The sequence below is a fragment of the Protopterus annectens genome, chromosome 5.part0 (genome assembly GCF_019279795.1).
Source record: "Protopterus annectens isolate FY-2018-M chromosome 5.part0, PAN1.0, whole genome shotgun sequence".
Classification (NCBI taxonomy): domain Eukaryota; kingdom Metazoa; phylum Chordata; order Ceratodontiformes; family Protopteridae; genus Protopterus; species Protopterus annectens.
The window spans coordinates 1520678639-1520703895 of NC_056735.1; the positions used below are offsets into that span (position 1 = coordinate 1520678639).

The 25257-nt window shown below is 41.7% G+C and overlaps 1 protein-coding gene across 10 annotated transcripts in view; it reads left to right on the forward strand.

Moving 5' to 3' along the window:
• Positions 1 to 21308, forward strand: part of ABHD13 (abhydrolase domain containing 13) — a 182061-nt gene extending 160753 nt beyond the window's left edge. For all 10 annotated transcript variants that reach the window (XM_044071335.1, XM_044071342.1, XM_044071337.1 and 7 more), the window contains one exon: positions 18264 to 21308. In XM_044071335.1, coding sequence (XP_043927270.1) covers positions 18264 to 19322 — 1059 coding nt within the window. In that variant the 3' untranslated portion in view covers positions 19323 to 21308. The remainder of the gene's footprint in view (positions 1 to 18263) is intronic.
• The last annotated feature ends 3949 nt before the right edge of the window (positions 21309 to 25257 follow it).

Sequence of the window (25257 nt, forward strand, 5' to 3'; positions counted from 1 at the left end):
AGGAGGTACGTCTCAGGTCGTTTACACCAGCGTGGACAATGACTGAGTCATATTTGTACTTGCTGTTGAGAGACCTGAGTGCTTGCGTTATGTGGCGGATTCTAGCGCCCGACAGGCAGCTTACTGTGACCTTCTCCTTACTCAGTCTGGTGAGCGGGACGTCAGTGTGTCTGACTATGGAGTCACCAATGACTAGTGTGTCTGGCATTGTGTTTGGCCTTAAGGGCTGTGACTGTTTGACACTCTGACTGTGAGGTCTATGTGTTGCAGGTGTTGTGTTCTGAGGTGGTGGTTGTTTGGGTGTCTGCTTTGGTGGCCTCTGCTGTTTTGGTAGATTTTGATCAGAGCCTCCAGTATGTCTTTGTGTGTTTATGTGTATGATTTGAGGATGTAATGGTGCTATGTGAGACTGGGTCTATAGTGTGTGTGGTAACCTTCTCCTCCTGACTGGTCTTGCCAGTCCTGTGTTGAGAGAGCTCAGCCTCCAGTTTGGCCATATAGTTGCATCTCTCGCATGTATTTGTGTTTTGTGGGAGGAGGAGAGGGTTGTCTGTGTACATGAGGCAATTGTAATATTGCCTCAGTATTCCCAGGTTCACCAGCTGAGCAGGAGAGGACACTAGCAACTGATCCCTCGACATGCTAGAAGGATAGACAAAAACTTTAAAAAAGATTCAGGGGGATGTGGGTGACCGAGAAATGGGGGGTTACCTTTTTGGGGTACTATCTATGACAAGAGTGCCGTATCAAGGTAATAAGTACTGTAGGAGCAAGTGCTAGGTTTAACAGATAGAGAATAGTCTACTTGGAGTCAAGTGGAGATGATCTTTTTAGTTATAGGATACGCTGATTAGATCAGTAGTATAGTTCGAGGAAGGTAGTTTTAAGGGAAAATTTGAAGAGTGGACTTTAGGTAGCCCGAATAGTTTAAACCTGCCTAACCGGCGCTGCCCTAGTGTGCAACAGTGGCAGCTCCGCGCTAACGCGCGTTTACCGCGTTTTATACCAGGGGGCTGGAAAAAGCTAGAAACTGGCCCAAAACGACCAATAAACTACTAGTTACTGGCTGAAACCTCACAAAACTGGACAAAAGGCAGCTCAATGCTTCCCACTCCCACTGGTAAGCAAGGTAACTTCCTCTCCCCCAAATAAGGCAAGGAAACAGTACACAGGAACTACAACCAAGGCCCAGGAATCAGCAACTCTGAAACTGGACTAAACTAGTAAAGCAGGAAAAACAAGAGATATTTTTTTTCTTTTTTTTTCACAAAACAGGCAGAAACAGGTACAGCAAACACTTATAAATGCTATGAATCAGCTACTACAGCTTACACAGAAGAATTTGCTACAAATACAGTCAAATAGTAACAAACAAGGATTCCAAGTGCAATATTAAGTTAAATGCAGTAAAAACAGCTTCAATGTAACAGAAAGGCAGGCGAAATACAGTCGCTAGGTATTCAGATGTGGAAAGCAACAAAAAGTATACTTAGTATCAAGAAAAGTCGCTTATTCAGCTCTCTGCAGCCTGGATTACTCTGCTGGCCCACGTGGAGTCTGTGCTGAGTAGGTACAAGCTGAAAAACGTGCGTTTACCGCGTTTTATGCCAGGGGGCTGGAAAAAGCTAGAAACTGGCCCAAAACGACCAATAAACTACTAGTTACTGGCTGAAACCTCTCAAAACTGGACAAAAGGCAGCTCAATGCTTCCCACTCCCACTGGTAAGCAAGGTAACTTCCTTTCCCCCAAATAAGGCAAGGAAACAGTACACAGGAACTACAACCAAGGCCCAGGAATCAGCAACTCTGAAACTGGACTAAACTAGTAAAGCAGGAAGTGGACTTTATGAATTTTAGGAAGTCCACTTATAGATGGTATCATGGGGTGTGATGTCTCAAAGAATTCAAAAAGCTCTTGATTTATTCTACCTTGCATCATCAAATCATATAATTCATCCTTTATTTTAGCAATCTTAATATTAAGTTCTGTCTTATTGATCTTCTGATAGGTTTTCTCATCTTGTAGCATTTTAATCCTGGAATCATAATACCAGCTAGCATAAAGTACCACAATGGCACCTCCTTTGTCCGAACGTTTAATAACAAGATCCTGAATTCTCTGGAGATCTAACAGGGCTTCTTTCTCTTGTTTAGTAATGTTATAGAAACGTGACTGACCTGAGTGGTCCTGCCTTAGTTTCTCTACTTCCCCTTCACAGACCTTAATAAAAATCACCCAGGCCTCGTGGACACCAGAGGTGGACCTCTTCGCCTCACAACACAACAATCAGCTGCACAAATTCTGGACCAGGGAGTTCCACCGCCTAGTTTGGAAAGTGGATGCTCTCTCATTCCAATGGACCAACCTCTTCTTTTATGCGTTCCCCTCCCCCTGCCCTTGCTCCCAAGGGTACTGCTCAAAATAAGACAGGAAGGACCATAAGCATCCTTATAGCACCAGATTGGCCCAAGCAACATTGGTACCCCTTGCTGCTCAGCCTGACCAAGGAGCCTTATAGGCCTATGCCGTTAACTACAGACCTCCTGACACAAGCCAGGTGGGAGATTCTGCATCCAAACCTGCGCACACTCAAGCTTTCTGCATGGCTTGTCCCCCAGGGTCTGGGGATAACCCACAGTTGAGCAAGCAGGTCCTAGACATTATTAAGGAAGCCAGAAGGCCCAGCACCAGGAAATCTTACTCAGAGAAATGGAAAAGATTCAGCTCCTGGTGCCTATCAAAAGGTCACAGCAGCTCCCAGCCGTCCCTCCCACTTATTCTGGACTACCTAGCGGAACTACTTAACAAGGGCCTTCCCTTTTCCTCCATTAAAATCCATGCCTCAGCCATTTCAGCACACTTTCATGCTGAACAGCCTGTCTTCTCTCATCCTTTGATTAAGCAATTCCTCAGAGGTGTATCTAACATTAGGCCCCCTAGAAGAGCACCCACTCCAGCCTGGGACCTGAACTATGTCTTAGAAAAACTGTCTTTGCCTCCCTTCGAACCAGCTGCATCAGCAGACCTAAACACCTTTCCTGGAAGACTGCCTTCCTCTTGGCTATTACTGCAGCTAGGAGGGTGTCCGAACTTCAATCACTCATGGCCACTGAACCCTTATCTTCCATGCATACAGGGTGTCTCTCAGGACCAGTCCCTCATTCATGCCTCATTCATGCCAAAGGTAGTTTCAGATGTGACCCTATACCAGGCTATAAATCTCCCCTCCTTTTTTCCAAACCCTCAGAATAAAGGGAAGAGAATTCTGCACACAGTGGATGTGCACAGACAGTTAAGATACTGCCTGGACAGAACAAAGTCCAATAGGAAAACGAATCAACTGTTGGTTGGCTTCGCCCCAGGGAAAGAGGAGAAGCCTATCTCCAAACAGACCATTTCAAAATGGATATCTCACTGCATACAATTTTCATGGAAAAGCTCCTCTTAAATCTATCAGAACACATTCCACTAGGGCAGCCTCTACTTCCACTGCCTTCCTTAGAGGACTACCCACCAGGGACATCCTCGAAGCTGCCACTTGGACCTTGGTCCACACCTTCACCAAACACTGCCACCTGTCTCTGTTCTCCAGGGCTCGGGCAGGCTGTGCCTCTGCAGTCCTGCAAGGCATGCTAGCTCAATCCGAGGAGTTTCATACTTCCATCCTTCCCTTCCTCTGCTTTGAGAATCCTCCCACAAGTGATCACTGCAACAGTGAAACACGAAGAACATAGTACGGTTCTGTACACGTACCATAAATGTAGATGTTCGAGTGTATTCACTGTTGCAGTCCTATTTTCCCTCCCACCTTCTCCCTTAATCTTATCATTTTTGGAGATTAACTGTCATTCTTGTGGCCTTGGGCCACCAGAGGCTCTTTAAAACATTTCCTTCAAGGGGCTCCTACAGGTTAGGGCAAGAAAAACTGATGTAATGGTGCTGGCTGCTCTCCATTATAGCACTGATGACCTGACGTCAGTCTACAGGTGACAGCAGCCGGCACAGGGGAAAAGCGTGACTCTAGTATTCGGGCCAACAGAGGGCTACCCAGCAGGGGTAACCCACAAGTGATGACTGCAACAGTGAATACACTCTAACATCTACATTTATGGTAAGTGTACACAACTGTACTTTTTACCTGTCAAAAAAGTTAAGTTTTAGTGGAGAGTCACTATTTTTAAAATAGCAAGATAGATTAAAAGGGGGTGGTCACTTTTGTATTCTGGTACTATGGACTACAGTAGGATGGCCAGCAAATTGAAATAGTTAAAGGGGAGTGATTTCACAAAGCGATAATTTTGTGCTTACTCACACCAGCCAGTAAAAGCAGAGAGGAAATGAGATGTATGGCATAAGGGGCTGGCAACTAGAAAGACAGTGGTGGTAACCATGTGGGAGGGTAGGAAACATTTCTGCTGCTTTCTAGGCTTGGTGTCATTTATTTTTACTTGTGGTTTACTGCACACTTATTTTAAAAGTTTTAGTATTTTTGGACAGTCAAAGTATATTTTAAACTGAAAGACTATGTGAATGCTTATACGTCATGATGGCACATTTTATTGGCATTTTCTTGAACAGTTCTCTTTGGGGAAATTCTCTCTGGATAGGGAATTTTCTGTGCTTTTGTAACTGTGTGTGTGTGTGGGGGGGTGCAAATTGTTGTAGAGGTTGTGTGCTCTTTCTGTGAACTAAGCAACAATGTACTTTCTGATCAGCTCATACCAGCATAGCTTACGAGCAATAAGGCTTCTTTCTTGACTACAGCATGGATACTTTACCCGATCCTCCTCCCAACATACCTAAAGCATGAGTCCTTGCCTTTAGTGTGGACTCCATCAGTGCCTCAGTCAATAATAAGTGGTCTGAGGAACCAGTAGTGGACACCTAAGTTTCCCCCAAATTCCACTGGTGCAGCCTTGCCAGCCACTGTGGACCAGTGGTCAGACACATCCTCCCTGGCTGTTCTAGTGTCTGACACGGGAGAATTATCTATTTTAGGTGTGGGATAATCTTCTCAAGGTGGCTGGGGTACAGAGACCTCTTGCTTAGGATGATACCCCCCCCACGCACACACACACACAGTCTTCCTTTAAGGATGTCCCCTAGGAAAAACAAACTGAGATGGTTTCTGTTTGTAAGAATGGTGGTCTTACCTTAGCTAGGAGTTTATTACAGTCTGTTAATTCTGGATGCCAGATGTCTCCAAGTTATTATGACTCCTCTTCCAAGGAAGATGATACTTTTTCTGATGACTCCGATGTTGACAGAGCAAGGTTATGTTACCTGAGTTTCCTTTGCTCAAGATGCTAATTTCCTAAATAGTTAGCCTTTAGAATCCTTAATTACCAGGCCTACATGCAGAAATTTATAAGATATGTCAGTAGCTTGAGGGACTTTTCTGCTTCCTTGACTCCTGAAGGTAGGTCTTATGAGTGTCAGTGTGTTTCTAACCTGTATAGTGTCGAAGCATGCCTTAAAAAGTGTGTATGATTGCGCTGATGCTGTTTTTAGGGCTTCTGTTCCAGCTACAGTCTTGAAGATTTGCCTGGTTGTATAATCAAAAGTTTTCAAATGAGTTGGTCAGAAATTTTGAGATGTTTAACAGCCGGCCATCTTCCAAAGCTTCAGGGAACTTTCCACGTGCCCAAACTGTCAGGCGGCTCAAGCTGAGCTGACAAAAACACAAGTTGGGGTGTGAAGCTTTTCAGAGCTTTACTGCCCCCAAACGTATGCTTCTCTGAGCTTTTGAGCATTAATGATCCAGGGTGTGGACATTTATTTTTTGTTTTATTTGCATTGATCTTTCTGGACTCTGCCTCCCTCTCTCTTTGGCAGCAAAGTTCTGAATGGGGTGGTGCCCAAACGTGTATTTTAGTCAGCTCAGCTTGAACTTCTTGACAGGCTGGGCTCATGGAAGGTGCCCTGAAGCTTTAGAAGCTGGCCAGCTGTTATCTTTGGCAGGATATTATCCCTGTAGATAAGACTACTGCAGCAGTGATCGTTCTAACATTTACTATTTGTGTAAGTTTACTTAGACAACTTTTCTTCCTTTGATACAGAGGTTTTGTTTGGTCCCTTTGCTAAAGCAGGTCATCAAGCAGTGTGAAGAGATGGGTAAATTAGTGCAGGGAGTGTCTAGGGTTTTTCAGGTCCCCAGGTTTTTCCTTTCCAACCCCCTACTCCCTTTAAAAGACAAACCCAAACAGCCTAATAACAATCACGCAAGAGGGGACCAATACCAATCCCAAAAAAACAAGGAATTTTCCCAAGAAAGGGTCGTACCAGCACCTGAATGCCTATGCTGGGAATCTGGTCACCTTCCCTCCTCTCCCACCTCAGCAGTTTTTGATCCAGGAGGGGCTAAAGGTGGCAGTGGAGCAAATAATCCCACCGTTCATGGTGATCCCCCTCACCCTTGCAGTCAAGAGTTTCACCATGTGCTTCAACACATGTTGGAAGCAGGAGTCATAGAATGTGTTCTAGAGGACACACAGAAAGGGGGTTTATTTTAAAATGCACCTTCTTCCAGAAAAGGAACACAACTACATACCAGATGTTCATCGTGTTTCACTGTTGCAGTCATTACTCTTGGGTTATCCTGCTGGCAGGCTACCCACAGTCGGCCAGAATTCCAAAGTCTAGGTCCGGCATCGGCTGCTGTCACCTCTTCCATGACGTTAGTGTGCCAGAGGTATAAAAGATGCAACCAACGCCATTTTCTTCAGTCTTTCTTGCCGCGCGGTGCCCGAAGCAAAAGCAGTTTGCAAGTGCCAGTCGGCCGACTCCTGAGATTTTCACAGACGAATTTCAGATCCGAAGTTTTCAATAAAGCTAAGTACCCCATTGGGGAAACTTTTTTCTTGCTCCAGACCGATGTCAGAAAAAGTTAACAATTGTATTTCTTGTGGGAAGCAAATACCTCATAAGGATTATCATTCTTGCTGTATTCTTTGCCTAGGCCCTGATCATAACGTTGCTAGCTGTCGGTTTTGTGCTAGATTCAACAAACGCACTGTTAAGCGTCTGTTTGATTTTGCTTATCATTACTTTGGCCGAAAATTCAATTACATAATGCCGTCAGAACAGCCGACAACCAGAGTTTCTAAAAAAAGCAAAGAAAAAGAGAAAGACAGGCATCTGAGATCCAAAACTGACGACGAGGCGTCCGCTAAGCCATTCGCCGGTTCTCATTGAGGTGCTTTTGCAGCCCCTGACACCCGCTCCCTCAGAGCCACAGGCCACAGACGACTCCCACGTGGAGCCAGCTAGGCCTCTGGATACTCAAGGTATTGGACACTCGGAAATCTTTCCCTCAGATGGGTCCGGAGCCACTGAGCAGGCATTGGCTTCTGAGGGTGTTTTCAGTCCTACACAGCTATATGTAAAGCCTACTTCAGCTTCAGAAGCAAAGACTACAGCAGTTTTAAAGGCAAAGAAACAAGTACAGCATTCTCCAGGACAGACTTCATGCCTAAGAAACAGATGCTCGAAATGGCCGAAAACCTTATTACCTTGATCAGGGGTTCCCATCCCCCTCCTGACAAGAGGCCTAGGCAAGAGACAGACTCCGATTCTTCAGATCAGGTTTCCATTTCCTCTGACTCCTCTTCTGTACCGGAATTCTCTCTTTCTCCCTATGAGGACTCTGATGCTGATGAATCCATTCCTTCAGCTTCTCCTCCTGAGGATTATTCTTTTGTGGAAACCCTGCATACCATGAGCGAGCACTTCCACTGGGAGAGCCAATATTACTCAGAATCAAAGAAAAGGCTTAGAGATTTTCTTTTACTTCCTCAGCACAGGCCTCTTGCTATTAGACATTGTAGATGATGTATTTTCAGAGTCCGGCCTTTCTCCAGACTCCTTACCTCCACCTCCTGTTAAACCATATAGATACTACAGGGTTCCTGATTCACATAAATTTCTTTATAAAAACCCTGCTGCTGACCCAGAAACTACTTCTCAGGGTCCCAAGGGGGTTAAGGCCGCTACTGCAAAAAACCCTGTCCCTTCTGACAGGGATTCAAGGGCACAAGACAGATGGGGGGAAAAAGGTTTACACTTCTGCTACTTTGGCTGTGAGGGCTTTAAATTGTCATTTTCATAGGATTAAATATCAGCAATACTTAATGTCACTGATAAACAGAAAATGTTGACTAATTCTGATTGTACAGAAAATAAGGAAATACAGGATTTATTGCATGCAACTGAACAAGTGGGAAAGCATACATTGCAATGTGGTTTTGATTCTCTGGAGGCCTCCTGCATGGCCGCAGTTACGGGTTCTGTCATTAGGAGGCATGTTTGGTTAAAGGAATAAAATCTGCCTGATCATGTTAAAGCAAAATTATTAGATGCTCCATTACAGCATGATACTTTATTTGGTGTTAAAGCAGCGGAGGTTTTAAAGAAAATGGAGGACAAAGCGAAATCTATGCAAACAGTAAAGGATTTCTTACAGGTTCAGCCACCAAAATTTAGCAGGAACTGGCCTACAAAAATTGGTCCTTTCCAGTGTCGGACAGGCCACAAAGAGGCAGATACAGACGTCTCAGAGGCGGATCCCAGCCCCAGGGCTCATACAGGCCTAAACAGTGGGGGCGCTTCTTCCTCCAAAAGTGGAGAAGACAAAGCACAGCCATACGGGAAACAGTCCCAATGACTTGCCTCTGCCAGCACCAATCACTTATCTTCTTGCAGCCCCCTTAGGGGGAAAAATAGCACTTTTCTCTCAAAATTGGCACATGATCACCCAGGACAAAGGGTATTGAATATAGTGTCCCAGGGCTACAGGTTCCACTTTTCACACCCTGCCAAAGGCAAAAGGTATGCCAAACCTGCGCCACAATCAATAGGCAGAGGCACAAAAACAAGTTTTGTCCCTTATGCAAATGAGGGCCATTCAGCAAGTACCACAGCAAGAGCAGGGACAAGGATTTTACTCAAGACTTTTCTTGGTCCCCAAACAGGACAAAGCCTGGAGACCAATACTGGACCTGTCTTTTCTAAACACATTTCTAGACGCTCCAAAATTCAAAAGGTTAACTCTGCAGCAGCTGATGACCATGCTCGGCAAGAAGGCTTGACTAGTAACTTTGGACCTAAAAGAGGCATACTTGCATATACCAATCAGACAATCTTGCAGAATATACCTCGGATTCATAGCTGGCTTAATGCACTACCAATTCTCTGCACTGCCCTTTGGCTTATCTATTGCGCCCAGGGTCTTCACAAAATGCCTGGCACCAGTAATTGCATTTTGCAGACAGAGGAATTCAAATTTATCCTTACTTGGACGACTGCCTTATACAAGCAGAGAACAAGGACACTCTACTAAAGCATCTGGCGTTTGTAAAAAGATTATTAATTTGCCTAGGGTACACAGTAAAAGAAAATAAATCAAAACTAGTACCCTCTCAAGAGATAATATTCCTGGATGCAAGCTTAAATACAACTGCCCAGATGGCTTATCTCACGCCAGACAAACAAAGGCAACTAACTTCTTACTTCAAAATGTTGGCAACAAAGACCCAGTTATCTGCAAGAAAAAGAAAAAAAAAATTCTGCAGGCTTTGGGCTTCATGGCATCCTGCATTCTGCTAAATCCATATGCCAGACTGCATATGAGGAAACTTCAGTGGTACCTAAAAAGTGTCTGGACTCAACATTGTCAAAGCCTGGAAGCATTAATTACCCTCATTCCTTGCCTGCAACAGGAGTTTTGATGGTGGGCTCATGCCTGTCACCTCAACAAGGGACAGCCATTCACTCTACCCACAGCCAGGCAGTCAATAACAACAGATGCATCAGATTATGCCTGGGGAGCACACATTGCAGGAAAATGTATTCAGGGCACATGGTCCACAAGCCAAATGCATCTATATATCAATCAAAAAGAGATGCTAGCTGTTCAGAATGCCCTGACAGCTTTCAAGGATCTACTCCATCCAAGACAACTACTGATAAGGACGGACAATACTACAGTCATGTGGTACATAAACAAGCAGGGAGGCACACATTCCTACCCCCTCTACAGACAAGCATGACCTTGTGGAACACAGCATTGACTTATGTACACCTGCAAGCACAATTCGTGACAGGAAAGAACAATACTCTGGCAGACGAACTAAGCAGAAACCTTACGGATCCCCACGAGTGGAAACTGGATCCACAAGTCTTCAGCATGATAACAAAGGAATGGGTATGCCCAGACATAGATCTATTTTCCTCCCCTCACAACTGCTAACTACAGAAATTCTGCACACGGACTTATCACAAGCAAGCATGGAAAGTGGATGCTCTGTCATTCAGCTGGAAAAGTCTAACAGTATATGCCTTTCCTCCTCTGCTTCTCCTCCCCAAGGTACTCCTAAAGGTCAGACGAGAAGCCAAGAATGATTCTGATTGCCCCAGACTGGCCACGCCAGCACTGGTACCCAATCCTACAAAGCTTGTCTCAAGGCCCAGCCTGGATATTGCCTCTAATTCCTCATTTTCTGACCCAGCAAAACAGTCAGATTCTGCACAGCCATCTCAGGACCCTAAATCTGGCAGCATGGCGGATAATGTAACCATTCAAAGCACACCTCTCTCTAAAGCAGTGATGGATGTTATTTTGGAGGCCAGGAGGCCCAGTACCAGAAAATCTTATGCAGAAAAATGGAAAAGATTCTGTGCTTGGAACCAGGCACAAGGAATTGACATATCTGTACCAAATATTCCTCAGAATTTGCAATACCTAGCTGAGATGCTGGACAAAGGCCTATCCTTTTCATCAATTAAAATTCATGCCTCTGCCATTTTAGCTCATTACAATACGGAACCTCCTATTTTTTCCCATCCATTGCTAAGGCAGTACCTCAGAGGGGCCAAAAACATAAGACCTCCAAGGAGAGCTCCAGTACCTGCATGGGACCTCAATTATGGCTTGGAAAAACTCACACTGCCGCCTTTTGAGCCAGCCAATGCAGCTGATATAAAGTTTTTATCTTTGAAAACAGCTCTGCTCCTATCAATAACCTCTGCAAGACGAGTTTCAGAGTTACAGGTAGTCATGGCTGTGGAACCTTTCATCATTTTCCATCCAGACAGGGTTTCTCTAAGGACGAACCCAACATTTATGCCTAAGGTAGTGTCCAGTGTGGCCCTTAACCAAACCGTTCATTTGCCTACCTTCTATCCAAACCCACAGAATAAGGGTGAGAGACTTCTGCATTCCTTGGACATGCACAGACAACTATGCTTATACTTGGACAGAACTAAAGCTTTCAGAAAAACTGAGCAACTTTTAGTGGCATATGCTGCAGGATCTCAAGGAAAGCCTATCTCAACACAGACTGTTTCAAAATGGATAGGCCACTGCATTCGTTACTGCTACTCACAACATGGCAAATCAGTGCCCAAGGGCATTAGGCCTCATTCTATCAGGGCAGCAGCCACTTCAGCAGCTTTTCTCAGAGGAGTACCAACCAAAGTCATTTTAGAGGCTGCAACTTGGAGTTCAGTGCGCACTTTTACAAAGCACTACCATTTACCTCTCTACTCTAAATCCAGAGCAGGCTTCGCCACTGCAGTTCTGCAAGGCCTTATAGCCTCTCCTAATCCTATTCAGGCCCAGCCACCCAGCCTTAGCTTTGGGATTCAACCCAAGAGTAATGACTGCAACAGTGAAACACGATGAACCTAGTACAGTTGTGTACCTACCATAAATGTAGATGTTCGAGTGTATTCACTGTTGCAGTCCAGGTAACCCACCCTCCATCCCCCTTTTCTTTGTTGGGACTTACCTATACTTCTCTATCGTATACAACCTATGTGGTGTATTTGCTTGTAGATGAAGGAAATGTTTATTTTATTGCATGCATAATATTTTTAGCCTACCATTTTGGGGGCACCTGACATCTGGGGCAAGAAAAACTGAAGAAAATGGCGTCGGCTACATCTTTTATACCTCTGGCGCACTGACGTCACGGAAGAGGCGACAGCAGCCAATGCCAGACCTAGACTTTGGAATTCTGGCCGACTGCGGGTAGCCTGCCAGCAGGATAACCCAAGAGTAATGACTGCAACAGTGAATACACTCTAACATCTACATTTATGGTAGGTACACAACTGTACTTTTTGAAGCCCTCCTTTTCAGTCTTTGTGAAGGTTCCAAAATTCACGATGTTGACTCTCCAGACCACTGTGTTTTGATTTACCTTTGACCTAAGAGATGCTTGCCATCACATTCCTTTAGCACACAGCTTCAAGAGATGTTTTAAGAGTTTGTGTATCTAGGTCACATTATTTGCTCTCTGCGTTACTATTTGGGCAGTCTACTGCATGAAGGGTGTTAACAAAATCCCAAGCCCCACTGATTGCCCTCTGCAGACTGCAGGATATCCACATTTTTCCATATGTAGATGACTTCCTTGTCTGTGCAGAGTTTTTGCCCAGATTCCAGGAGTCCTTAACAAAGGTTACTTTTGTACTTGCTCATCTGGAATTCCATATACATTAGCTAAAATCCTCCCTTACTCCATCACACAGGATTGTGTTTCTGGAGTGCTTTATAGACACTGTCATGCAAAGGGCTTTTCTACCACAAGACAAGGTGGATTTACATGTCGAAGTATTCCTGAGCTTTTCTCATCCATCTCAAGCTTCTGCAAGGGAATTTCTCAGGATATTGGGTCTTATGGCTTCTGTGAGCCCCATGATACCACTTGCCAGGTTGCATATGGCAGAGATCCAGAGGTACCTTAACATGTGAACTCAAGGTTGTCACCCCTCTAGAATTTCAAATTACATTTTTGGACTTTGCAAAGTCAGAGCCTGCAGTGGTGAAGGGATCAGATAACTGTCAATCCAGGGCTCCCTTCTTCTTGATCTACCCCAATGCAATGTGTTCAGATAGGCTACTCATATTTTGCTTGGGGAGCAGTCTCATTGGCAGTAAAATTGGAGGGATTTTGGCAAATCAGTGTCAAAGAAGTTATGGCTATGATTCATGCCATCATCTTTGGGGCCAGAGGTCCTCTTTTGGTTATTACAGATAATACCACAGTAGTTGTTGTTGTGTCTTTCGGCTTTTTCCCGGTTAGGGGTTGCCACAGCGGAACTCTGGTCCGCTAATGATTGTCAGTTGATTTTTACGTGCCGAGTTGCCAGCCCTGACGCACAACCTTCAACAAAGGCACGCCCATTCACGCATGTCTCCACACAGAAGACGCTCTAGCTGAGAATCGAACAGGACAGCATCTTACTGTGAGGTGACAACGCTACCACAGCACCACTACCGCGGTCCAGATAATACCACAGTAGTGTAGTGCTTAAACAAGGGGCAGCAGCTCATACCCTCTGTGCCGGTTGGCAGTGATAGTTGGGAGTTAGCTGTACAGCATTCCTTCGGGCTTCTTACATACCATCAAAGCAAAATGCAGTGGTAGATGAACCGAACAGATCCTGGACTTCTACTAGAAAATTAAATACTGGCAAATGGATAACATTTTCTAGTTGTGGCATAGCCAATAACCAGTTAAACAGTTTCTGAAAGAAGATTTGCACCTGAGGCCCCCTTGTATACAGATTACTTCCTCTTGGGATCTTCATTTTTGTGCTGGAGAAACTATCACATTTTGAACCTGCCTCCTTGGCTGATCTAAGGTTTATTACTTGGAAAACTGTTATCCTCATTGCTCTGACATCTGCAAGAAGAGTATTTGAGCCCCAAACTCTTATATTGGGAGAATTATTTTTTTTCATAGGAATAGGGACAGTCTGAGGACTAACGTCTCTATCGTCTAAGGTCGTTTCAGAGTTCACCTTTAATGAAGCCATTAATCTCCCAGTTTCTTCCCAAATCTTAAAAAAGAGAGAAAAGATTCTTCATACCCTGGATGTACATGGACAGCTCTGGTACTGTCTGGACAGAATCAAGTCCTACATGAAAACTAACCAGCTATTTATTTCTTGGTCTGGTACTACAAGTGATCAATCTGTGTCTAAACAGACTATTTCTATATGGTTGACCTCTGAAATTGAGTTTTGTTAGCCCCCACCATGACAAAATTATTCAAGGCAGGGTTAAGGCATGTTCCACCAGGGCTTTGGCTTCCTTGTTGGCTTATTGGAAAGGTGTGGACTCTAGAACCATTTTAGAGGCAGCAACTTGTTCTTCTTCATGTAGTTACAAATCACTACAAACTGGATTCCTTCTCCAGGTTCAGAGCAGGCTTTGTTAGGACCATTCCCCAAAGGCTCCTGGACCCTTATCTATCCTTCATCCAGGTTGGATAGGCTATGGATGTCTACAAGTAGGCTACTGCAGCAATAAGATTGATAAACATAGTACACTTGTTTAAGTTACACTTATTCATAACGGTAGGTGTTTGAATTCTTCACTACTGCAGTAGCCATACCAACCCATCAACCTGTTTATTGTATACAGTTATTGTGTGTTACAAGTGTTTGCTTGCTATTCATGTTCATCATTCACATATCTTCAGTGGCATATGGGTTCTTTGCCTGCACAGACCCACACTGGCATCTATCCAGAGCTCAGAATTCCCTCCTTTGACACCCTGTGACAGGATTTCTGCTAAGCCCGTCACAGGAAGAAGTCAGTACAGTCTCTTAATGTCCGCTGTGGGTATGGCACAGTTGAATCTTTGCAGTAGCCTGCATTGGTGGATTACAGCTCCCAGACTGGTATAAGATCCCTTTGGGAACTTTTCTCTCTATCATTATATTCTTTAAATTTTCTTTTCTTTTATGTAATTGTGTATATTATATATGGTGTGTGTTTGTGTGTTAGCATTATTGCTGTTAATTCCCGTGAGCATTCTAACTTCTGTGTATGTTTAGTATTGCCTTTTCAGCAGTTTTGGGGCTTTCAGTGTCGGAAACTGATGTCCTCTCTTGTCAGCTGAACAAACAATAGGGATTGCCTCATTTATGTAAAGCCCCAATTTAATCTCCTTTTTTGTTTCTGTTTATCTGCTTCATTTTGAAATTCTGCCAGGAAAATTAATCATTTATATGATATTTACTTCTGACGTAACACTGCTATAGCTGTTTTTATTGTTAAATCAGAGTTTTACCGCAAATTACTGTGTTTGCATTTTATTTGGGAATCTGTAAGTAAATGCATGTTTATACCATTCTAAAAGGTTTCAATTTGATTTAAGGGCATATTTTTCTTTTTTGTCACTGACAAGTGAATTTTACTTGGTACTGTGACCATGTCTGATGTTTTTTACTACACTATACAGGTTGTAGAACAAGGCTTAGTCCATTTTAAACTTTTTTTTTTTTTTTTGCTATATTTTATGCAGTCTAGCCCTATTTCCTATCTGGGGAATATTTTCTATTATTGCTGCTCTCAGATGGCCCTTAATAGTGTCATTGTATTATCCTGGCTGGTGCTTTTCCCCCGACTTGGTGCATCCAGGTACGGCTGCCCCCCTCCAGCTTCAGCTTACAGTTATTGAATCTGTTAAAACCCTTTTATGAACCAGTTCCTAAAACAGCTGTAAGGAAGTTTATTTTGTATTTTTGCTTACAGTCTGGATTACTTGGTTCAGCAGTCAAATGTGCAGCAAAAGTGTTATTTGAGATTATTTCTAGTGTAACTCTGGTTTCAAGACATGCTTTGAGAAGTTTATTGGAAGATGCGGACATAGTTTCTAGAAATGCAGCTGCTTCTATGCTCGATTGCCTTACCTAAATTTTTCTAAGGATTTAAAAATGAGATTTTATTCAGAATTTCTGTTTGGTCCTGCTGCTACCCAGATTCTCTGGAATGATAAAGGTAAGTTGATGGAATATCTAAAATGTTTTGTATTCCCAGGTTCTCCCCTAACATAGGAAGGTGTTATACTTTAAAGAGCATAACAAAATTCTCAACCTAACAAGAGGCAAGGTACCAAAAGGAAATTATAGGAGGATAATGATTCCAAATCAAGTAAAAGTATTTCCTTTCTCAAAAAGGATCAGTCCCATGCTAAAAATGATTATGCCGAAACTTGAGCATTCCTTCCTTCATTCTTTCTGTCCCTCCTTCCCTTTCCCCGTCCCCTTCCTCATAGGCCTTCGCTCATCCCTGTAGCCTGACACAAATATCCACAGACAAATGTGTGCTGAGAATAATTCACTGAAGATACTCTTGGCAGTGGACACAAAATCCTCCTCCCTTCAGTGGAATCTCCCACACCCACCAATCCAAAATCATCTCTTCTCTCTGGTGCTCCTTCAGAGGTTGCTAGCAGAAGTTCTAGAACCAGTTTCTGAATCACAAATATGAAAAGGATTTTACTCCAGAATCTCTTTGGTACCCAAAGCGGAGCTATATTGGAGACCAGGGGCTGATTTGTTGTACTTGAATACCTATTTGGAAGTACCCACTTCAAAATGCTTACCTTGCAGATGGTCCTAAATCATCTTCTAGACCACTCTTTTGTGGTGACTATTGATCTGAAAGATGCTTAGCAGCACATTCCAGTTGCTCCCAACGTCAGGAAAGGTTTGCTGTCCCTTGCTCTCATTCTCAGTTATCTGCATTATACTTTAGGCTATCTGCTGTACCTTGAGTATTCATGAAGTGCCTGGCTCCTGTAGTTGTTTACTGCAAGACTTGGGGCATCCACATTTTCTGTTATTTAGATAACTTGCTGATTTGTGCAGAGTCTGTTTTTCCAGTTGTTTATAATCGTCTTGACCATACTAGCTCACGTGGGCTTCAAGTTGAGCCTACAAAAGTCCTATTTCACACCCTTTAAGAATGGTCTTCCTGGGGTGTATGATAGGCATATAAAAATAATGGCCCTTCTACCAGAATGCAAAGTTCTGAATTATGGAACATTATCATGGATTTCTCTCTTCAAGAAGCTGCAAAAAAAAAAAAAAAAATGTTGGTCCTTGTACCTGCATCCAGTAGAGATCTAGGTACCAGTGCTGGAATTTGTAAAAAAAAAAAAAAAAAAAAAAACAAAGCACATAAATATCAAAGAAATGTTAGTAGTGATTCAGGCTTTAAAAGTTCTCCACTTATGGTCTCCAGGTCCCCTTTTAGTGGTCACAGACAACACCACAGTTATGTGATACCTGAACAAACAAGGGGGTACAAGGACATACCTTCTTTGCCTGTTGGCACTGATGGCCCAGGAGCTAGCCATGCAATATTCTGGCACTTCAGGCCTCATATAACTAATTAGAGTAAAACATAGTGGCAGACAGGCTAAGTAGATTCCGGACAGACCCTCATGAGTGTAAACTCTGGACAGAGATCTTCCAGGATTTGGCCCAGTTGTGGGGAACACCTCAAATAGATTTGTTTGCCTCCTTTCAAAACAGTTGGAAAAATTTTGTTCAAGATATCCTTGCATTCATACTTGGAGGACAGATGCATTCCCAAATGGTATGGAAGGCAGGGTGTTTGATAGGTTTGGGAAACTGTACACATCTGCTACTGTCAATTTAGGAGCTATCCATTACTGGACCAGCATTGTTGAAATGCAAAGGAGAAATTGGGAAGCAAGTTGAAGTGGCTGGTTAGAGATCAGGGACAAGACCTTGAACTTTCAGATTTCTGTATCGACCCCTTTAAGACAAAGTGATATGTTATGAAAAAGAGGGTACTATGTCACTTCAGCATCAAGGACAGCAAGAACAGGGTCCATCATTAGTAAGCATGTCTGATTGAGAATGTAACCCCTGCCAAGGGATGTTAAGAGGCAGCTTCCTGATGTATCTGTAGACAGGAAACTCCCTTTTAATCATTTCTCATAGGAAGTTTTCAGAAAACTAGAGGAAAAGGGGAACTGTCACATGACTACCCTGCTACTTGTTGAGTGTAGTGGATGAGACAGAAGCTAAGCTTTCATATAGTACTAAATAATAAAATATTCTGTAGATGGATTTGCATTGTTTTAAACTCGTGCAGGTAGTATGGAAATATGTTTCACAGTGTGTTTTGTGACTCTGGCCAACAGGTGCCCTGATATTTTTGAAGCTGCATTAGAATAGTCTTCCATTGTAGTAAATCATTTGTTTTTGAAAGTGCAGCACATTGAAAATGAGGAGTAATGTAAGAAATGTTTTCAGGAAGGTATTCCAAATTTGATTGCAAGATTAATGAATTTCCTTATTTGTATGTTTGAAGTAAAGCGGTATTAAAGTTACACAAGTAGATATTATACATGTTGATATAAGTATTTATTTACATAAAAATATAACTTAAAGGATTGTAGTATTTTTACATTTGTATTTTTGTTTTTAACAGGCTACATATGGCAAAACAAGGCATCGTTTCTTGATAGTAACTACAATGGAAAAGTCATGGAGGTTCCGGGTCATTGTTGAAAGGTGTTTGCTTACCTTGGTGTCGTGGTCCTGGAGTCTCTGCCGCATTTCTCTATTAGCACTGATACTCACATTTCATTTGTATGGTGGCTTTTTATTACTTGTTTTAATATTTCTGTCGATAGCAAGTACACTGTACAAATTTCAGGATATTCTGCTTTATTTTCCTGAGCAGCCTTCCTCATCTCGTCTGTATGTACCCATGCCCACTGGGGTACCACATGAAAATATCTTCATCAAAACCAAAGATGGAATTTGTATTAATCTTATTTTACTAAGGTTTACTGGAGAGAGTGCGGCTCATACTCCAACAGTTATATATTTTCATGGAAATGCTGGCAACATTGGTCATAGGCTTCCTAATGCTCTACTAATGCTTGTTAATCTAAAAGTAAATGTGTTGCTAGTTGATTATAGAGGCTATGGAAAAAGTGAAGGGGAAGCTGGTGAAGAAGGCCTTTACTTGGATTCCGAAGCTGTGCTGGAGTATGTAATGACGAGACCAGATCTTGACAAAACTAAAATTATACTGTTTGGACGCTCCTTAGGAGGTGCAGTAGCCGTTCATCTGGCTTCTGAAAATCCTCATAGAATATTTGCTATTATGGTAGAGAACACTTTTCTTAGCATTCCACATATGGCCAGCACTTTGTTTTCCTTTTTCCCAATGAGATATCTTCCAGTTTGGTGCTATAAAAATAAGTTTTTGTCATACAGAAAAATTGCACAATGTAGAATGCCTTCCCTTTTCATCTCTGGACTCTCTGACCAGCTCATTCCACCAGTTATGATGAAGCAGCTGTATGAGCTATCTCCATCTCGGACTAAAAGACTGGCTATTTTTCCTGAAGGAACTCATAATGATACTTGGCAGTGCCAAGGATACTTTACAGCACTGGAACAGTTTATCAAAGAACTCGTGAAAAATCACTGTCCAGAAGAAATGGCAAAAACATCTTCTAATGTAACAATAATATAATTTTTTCTTGGACATTGCACTCTGCATTTGTTTTGTGAACAGTTGTAAATGAATGTGGATTTTTTTTAATGCTTACTCTCTGTGTACTTGCATTGTGGGAGTGGAATTGAACATTAAACAGTCCTTATAAATTGTACTGTACATTTCTCCCTTGCAGAGGCTCAGCCCTCCCCTAGTATACAAGCACCACCATCTTTCTTGAGACTGAAATCTTTCCCTTTTGTAGGCATCATTATTTAGAGTTTAATTCCTCTTTCTTAGGGGACTCCTGGCTAAATGTGTTTGAGACACATTGTCTCATTTTGCTTTAGAGAGTTTGGCATATAAAGCAAACTTCTCTTGCTGTGTGTGTGTGTGTGTGTGTGTGTGTGTGTGGGTGTGTGTGTGTGTGTGTGTGTGTGTGTCCATTTTCCTGAGTCTTTTCTCAGGTGGACACCAAGAGGACTGTTGCAGTGCTCTTGAGCATGTGCTTGTGTATTGCAAGTCATAGAATATGTAGCCTCAAGTACAAGCACACTTAATTTTACTGCTCTGCTTACATTATCTGTCATTTGGTTAGTATCGTATTAGAGATTGGAAGCACACCCTATCTTTAGTACAGACCATTTTGTGAAACACTTCGCTTAAATATGCTTCCTGTGGGCTGTGTGATAATTTACTGTTATTTCTGAACCCAAGTCACTGGTCTCATGAATGGTAGTACTAATGTTCAGAAGGTGGCAAACCTGAAAGGGTTTCATTTCTTAAACATCTTGGTGCGTCAAAACTTGTTTCAGTATCTGCAGTATGGTGAACGCATGGCAAAATGTGCATATATTTTCACAACTTCTCGAACATTTTCATAATTGAATGTAAGATGTGGTGTAAATGAGTTATAATCAGTTGAATAGTTGGGGTTAGCATGAGCTACTTAAAAACTGTTACATTTTAAGCAGTTATGTGTACTTATGGTTTGGAGAGATCTTGACCAGTCAGGTTTCATTATCCACTGATTTTTACATTTGGTTAACTTGCATAGAAGATACGTACTGGATGCAATCTTTTCTGAAGGTATTAACCCCAAACAGCCTTATTTTCTGAAAAACGGTACTGTGTTGAAAGGAATTTATCAATGCTTTTTTTTTTTCTGTGGAAGAGCACAGGAATGGAAGCTGTATTTATCTTCATTACTTTAGACAATGAATTAAGAGGAGAAAAAAGTAATTTCACCATCAGTATTTCCACATTGCCTTTGGTTATGAAGAAATTTCATATTTTCATAAAAAATATTTGGAAATTTGCTATTGTGGATTTAGTTTGCAGAAGGTATGTGATTTTGTTGTTGCATTTTCTTATTCACATACAGCTTAATGAAATCAAAGACTGAATTTAGAGTGCTAGTTTGCAATTGTCAAGTATTTCTGAGGCAGTAATACCTCATAATGAGGCACTTATAATTTGTAAAATAAGTAAATGACTCCAGATAGCCACACTTGTTTTTTGCCGCACTTATCTTCTACATTGCTAAAACTGGAGACTCGTTTGGACTGTACAGACCCACATTATCAAGCCAAATATGTCACTTAATGAATGTAGTATACAAACATGCCTAGGATGTTGGTCTTAATTTAGCCCTACAACCTTTTGGTACTTCGCATCACATGGGCATGTTATAGGGCTGACACAAATGCACATTCTGTCATACTTATTTGCTTTGTGTTTCAGGTTTGATTCCATTGCAAAAACCAAAACAAGCAGTGCTCAAAGAACATGAAGTTCTTTGACTTTTATTAAGTTGATAGCCATTTGTCATTCTTTTCTTGTAAGGCAGTGATCATATTTTTTTTGCTTTGTTCTTAAAGTTGCTGTATAATTATAATATTGATGGGCACAATGAAATGAATGAGATGAAAAACATTTCTGTGAATTATTAGAGAAAAATGCAAATCTATTAAGCATCTCAACTACAGAGTTTAGTATTAAAAATAAAAGTCTCTGTGAAACCTGCTTGATCTGTGATGATGACCCGAGAAACACTATAGCAGTAGCTTTCTGATATTCATGTCCCAAGTGTGCAAATTTTTGTTTAGCAGGCATCCTACTGCTTTTATATTATTGCATCTATAATTGAGGCTTCTCACATATTTATACCATTTGTTCACTTTGTAGTATAGATAAAGGTAAATTGCATTTATAAATAATAATGTTCCATTAAGTAAAGGTGAGTGGATCAGTAAAGCTCTTCACATATTATCCATCTGTCAAAAGTGAGATGTGAAACTTGGTCTCTTTTTCAATGCAGTAACTTTTGTAGTGAATGGCAGTGCCAGGTGGAATGAAGAGCGCTTGTTATATTGTATTTAACCATCCTTGAAAAATGCAGATACTTATTTTCATACTAAGCAAATGTGTATACAGTCTTCTACAGACGAAGGTACAACTAATCACTAGTGCTAGATTAGTTTTGCATAGATATTTTTTCTTAGTCTTCCTTTAAATAATTATGTTAAAATACTGACCATTTTAAGGAGTTGTAGTCCAATGAGTAAGAGTTCTCCAGCCGTAAATATCCTTTCTCGATTATGTGGTTGAAGTGTTACGTCTGCTGTTGCAGACTAAAGGCTAACCCAACTCAAAAGGAGGGAAAAACAATTCATGAGTTAGAGGCTAATAGAGTTTTATTCTGTTTTAGTGCTTCCTGTTTCTATTATTTTTAAAAAAGATTTTCTCTTGTTTTTGATCATTTTTAGGTAAGTATTGTTTTGTATTCTACATCAAGATAGAAGATTGCTAGGTTACAACTATTTCAAAAAGTTCTTTTAGTGTGATATGTTTTCTAGCAATGTATTTTTTCAGGAGAAAGGGATCATTTCATTGTTCTGGAATGTCTCTCTCCTGTAGAGTAACTGCATTTATTTTGGCTTTAAAATGCATGCATTCTTAATTTTTTTTTTCTTGAGGGACAGTAGTAATAGATTCATTTGTGTTACTGAATTGTTTCATTTTAATAATTCTTGTCTCACTCTAGTTGGGGTGCTGATTCTGCTTTTTGTAGTTATTTGTGGACTGTGTTTATCTTTAAGTCCTGACAAAATCCCCTTACAGAAGATGCCCCCCTCCTTTTTTTAAACACTTGTACAGGAAGTCTGCTCTGCCTTTCAGCAAGTTTTCTAGCATTTTTGTCTATGTCTAAGCAACATAAAAGAATAAAAGGGGGATAGCTAAAAATCACCATTGAATATCCCATTTATGTTATTCAGAGTTTGCATTTTGCAAGACTTTGTACTAGCCAGAATAAATCTACTCCATTACCCTCACAGTAAAGCAGCAGTCACTCTAAAAGGATACAAGTGGCAATATATGATTTGTTTAATTATCCTGAAATTGACGTTGGAATTTGCTGCATTATGTTTCAAAAAAATGATGCATGTTTAACTTTGAATAAACTGGATACTCTTGACAGTTCGTTAGACAGTTGCGGTGAGACTTTAATCCATAAAAAAGGGCCTTTTTTATTGATTATGAAATTCCCCATAATCTCTGTTACTAGCTTGGTGAATATGGGCATCCTGAGGCGGTGTAGAAGCTGACTCATGTTTATTGACCACCAGTTAATTCTCAAACTGTTAAGGTATGTGAAAGATGTATTTACATAATTATCACTGGAGGCAAAGCTCTCGCATAAAAGCACTTGTAATGTCAGTCAGGTTGCCAGTAGTGAACAGGCTGCACCCATCACAAAAGTACAAAGCAAACACATAGATGCAGATATGCTGAGGCATTTTACCTTTCTAAACCCAAAAGACCTGGTGAAGTACACTTAACATATACCCTCAGCAGCCCCCAAATGCACTCAAAACAGCATGCATCTCAATACATACAGCCATATCACATGGAGCCCCTACTTCTAAGCCTATAAAGCAAACCACCACACAGTGCAACATTCTGGTCATTGGAGACTCCATTGTAAAACACATTGATGTCCCTCTCACCAGGCTAAGTGAGGAGAAAGCTATGGTCAGTTGCCTAAAGGGGCCAGGATCTTCCACATTATGCACACACTCAGATCATTGGACCACAAGTACCAGTATGACTCATAGTCCATGTGGATGTAAATGACCTGAGATGTACCTGCCTAGACTATATGAAAAGGGACCTCATGGAGCTCTCAAAATGTCTCCTAGGCTGGTATGATCCCAAGACTGAGCAGCATTTTGCCTTCTTGAAGGATGATGCCACAATATGAACATAAGATGACTGACTTTAATAATTTGCTTAGTTTCTAGTGTCATTCTAATGGGCACAATATTTGTCAGTATGGAAGGAGATGGTCAACAGACCATGGTGCTTTTCCAGGGATGGTCCGCACCCCTCCCCTCTAGGTTTTTGAATATTATGTAAAACATCATCCTCCCTCAGTGCGTTTTTTAGGCAATGCCAAAGTGAAAGTATTTCCAACACAGCAAATCAACACCAAGAAAATGTGGTGTTACTGCTCAGTGCTTGTATTCTAAACAAGAAACTCCACTCTGTGTACAAGCTCTCCTCACCCTAGCAAATGCTGACTTCTGTGCGGTCGCTGAAATGTGGTTTTAAGCCCAGGAGAACACTCAAGCAGTGCAAGAATATAATGTCTTCCACACATTTAAATTAGCTACTACACAGACAGGGATAAAAAGGCAGAGTTTTCTCAATTTGCATTGGAAATATATATACCTCAAGGCTGGTCAAACAGGATTATGCACTTGAGCTTCTCCATGCTCAAATCACCATAGGCAAAATCCCATAACACTTCCTTGCAAACTCTGTATCCCCTGTATGATCTGGAGGAACCATAACAGTTAAGCTTACTGAAAACACTAGCTATCCAATCCAGTACCATATTCATGGGTATCTGTAATTACCCCACTATTAACTGTGAGTCTTGTATGACACCAAACGTGCAAACACAGAGATTCCTGGATTTTGTAAATACAAACTCCATGGACCAGATTGTCAAAACAGACCAGGGATGTAAACATATGGATCTGGCTCACTAATATGGGAGAGCACTGCACACCCCGAAGTGTAATGTCCTCCTGGTAAGGTCAGACCGCAAAACTGTCACCTTTGAAATAAAAATGAAAAACCGAACCCCAGCTAACCCTGGAATGCTCAGAAAGTACTCTGACTAACTTCCCACTATTAAGTGATAACCTGATAAAATTTCAAGCCCCCATAAACCATGAGAACATTGCTGTCTATGTGGAATTGTTCATAGAAACCATACAAACATGTTAATAAGCTGCTTAGAGGCAGCTGTACCCACCAGGAATAAGTACATAACTAACTCAAAAAAAAAAAAAAAAAAAAATCTTGCTGAAATCGCAACATCAGTAGGCTGTGTAACAGAAGTAAGAAAATCATTGCAAAAATTAGGAAGTGTAGCACAAAGCAAGATAAAAGCACACTCTTCAAACTAAAGCAGCTTGAGGACATGCAGTCTAACAAAGCCAAATTTAAGGTAAATGTGGCCTCCCAGGCCAAGGACACCCACAAGGCATTCTTTAGCTATGACTGCAACCTCAAAAGCTATACACAATTGTGTGCAGAACTCATTGTTAATGGAGCCACGTATGTGTCAGATGTAGCAAACCTGCTGGTAGACAAATTCAGCAGTTTTACCCCCCTCCCTCCCTCAACCTCCCCTCAGGAAATACCATCCAATATAACACCCCATACTATCGCTGGGGAAATGGATCTCTCTCTAAGGCCAAGAACACTTCATTGATGGGCCCAGACAATATCCCATGATACCTTCAAAATAGCATGAAACATGACCTATCAGCCCCTCTGGAATCACTATTTAACTAACCTCCAAACAAGAGTCATGACTCACAAATGGAGAACAGCAACAGTCATCTCACTGCCCAAAGTTGGGCCATCTACAGATCCATGAGTCTCACTAGTGTTGTAT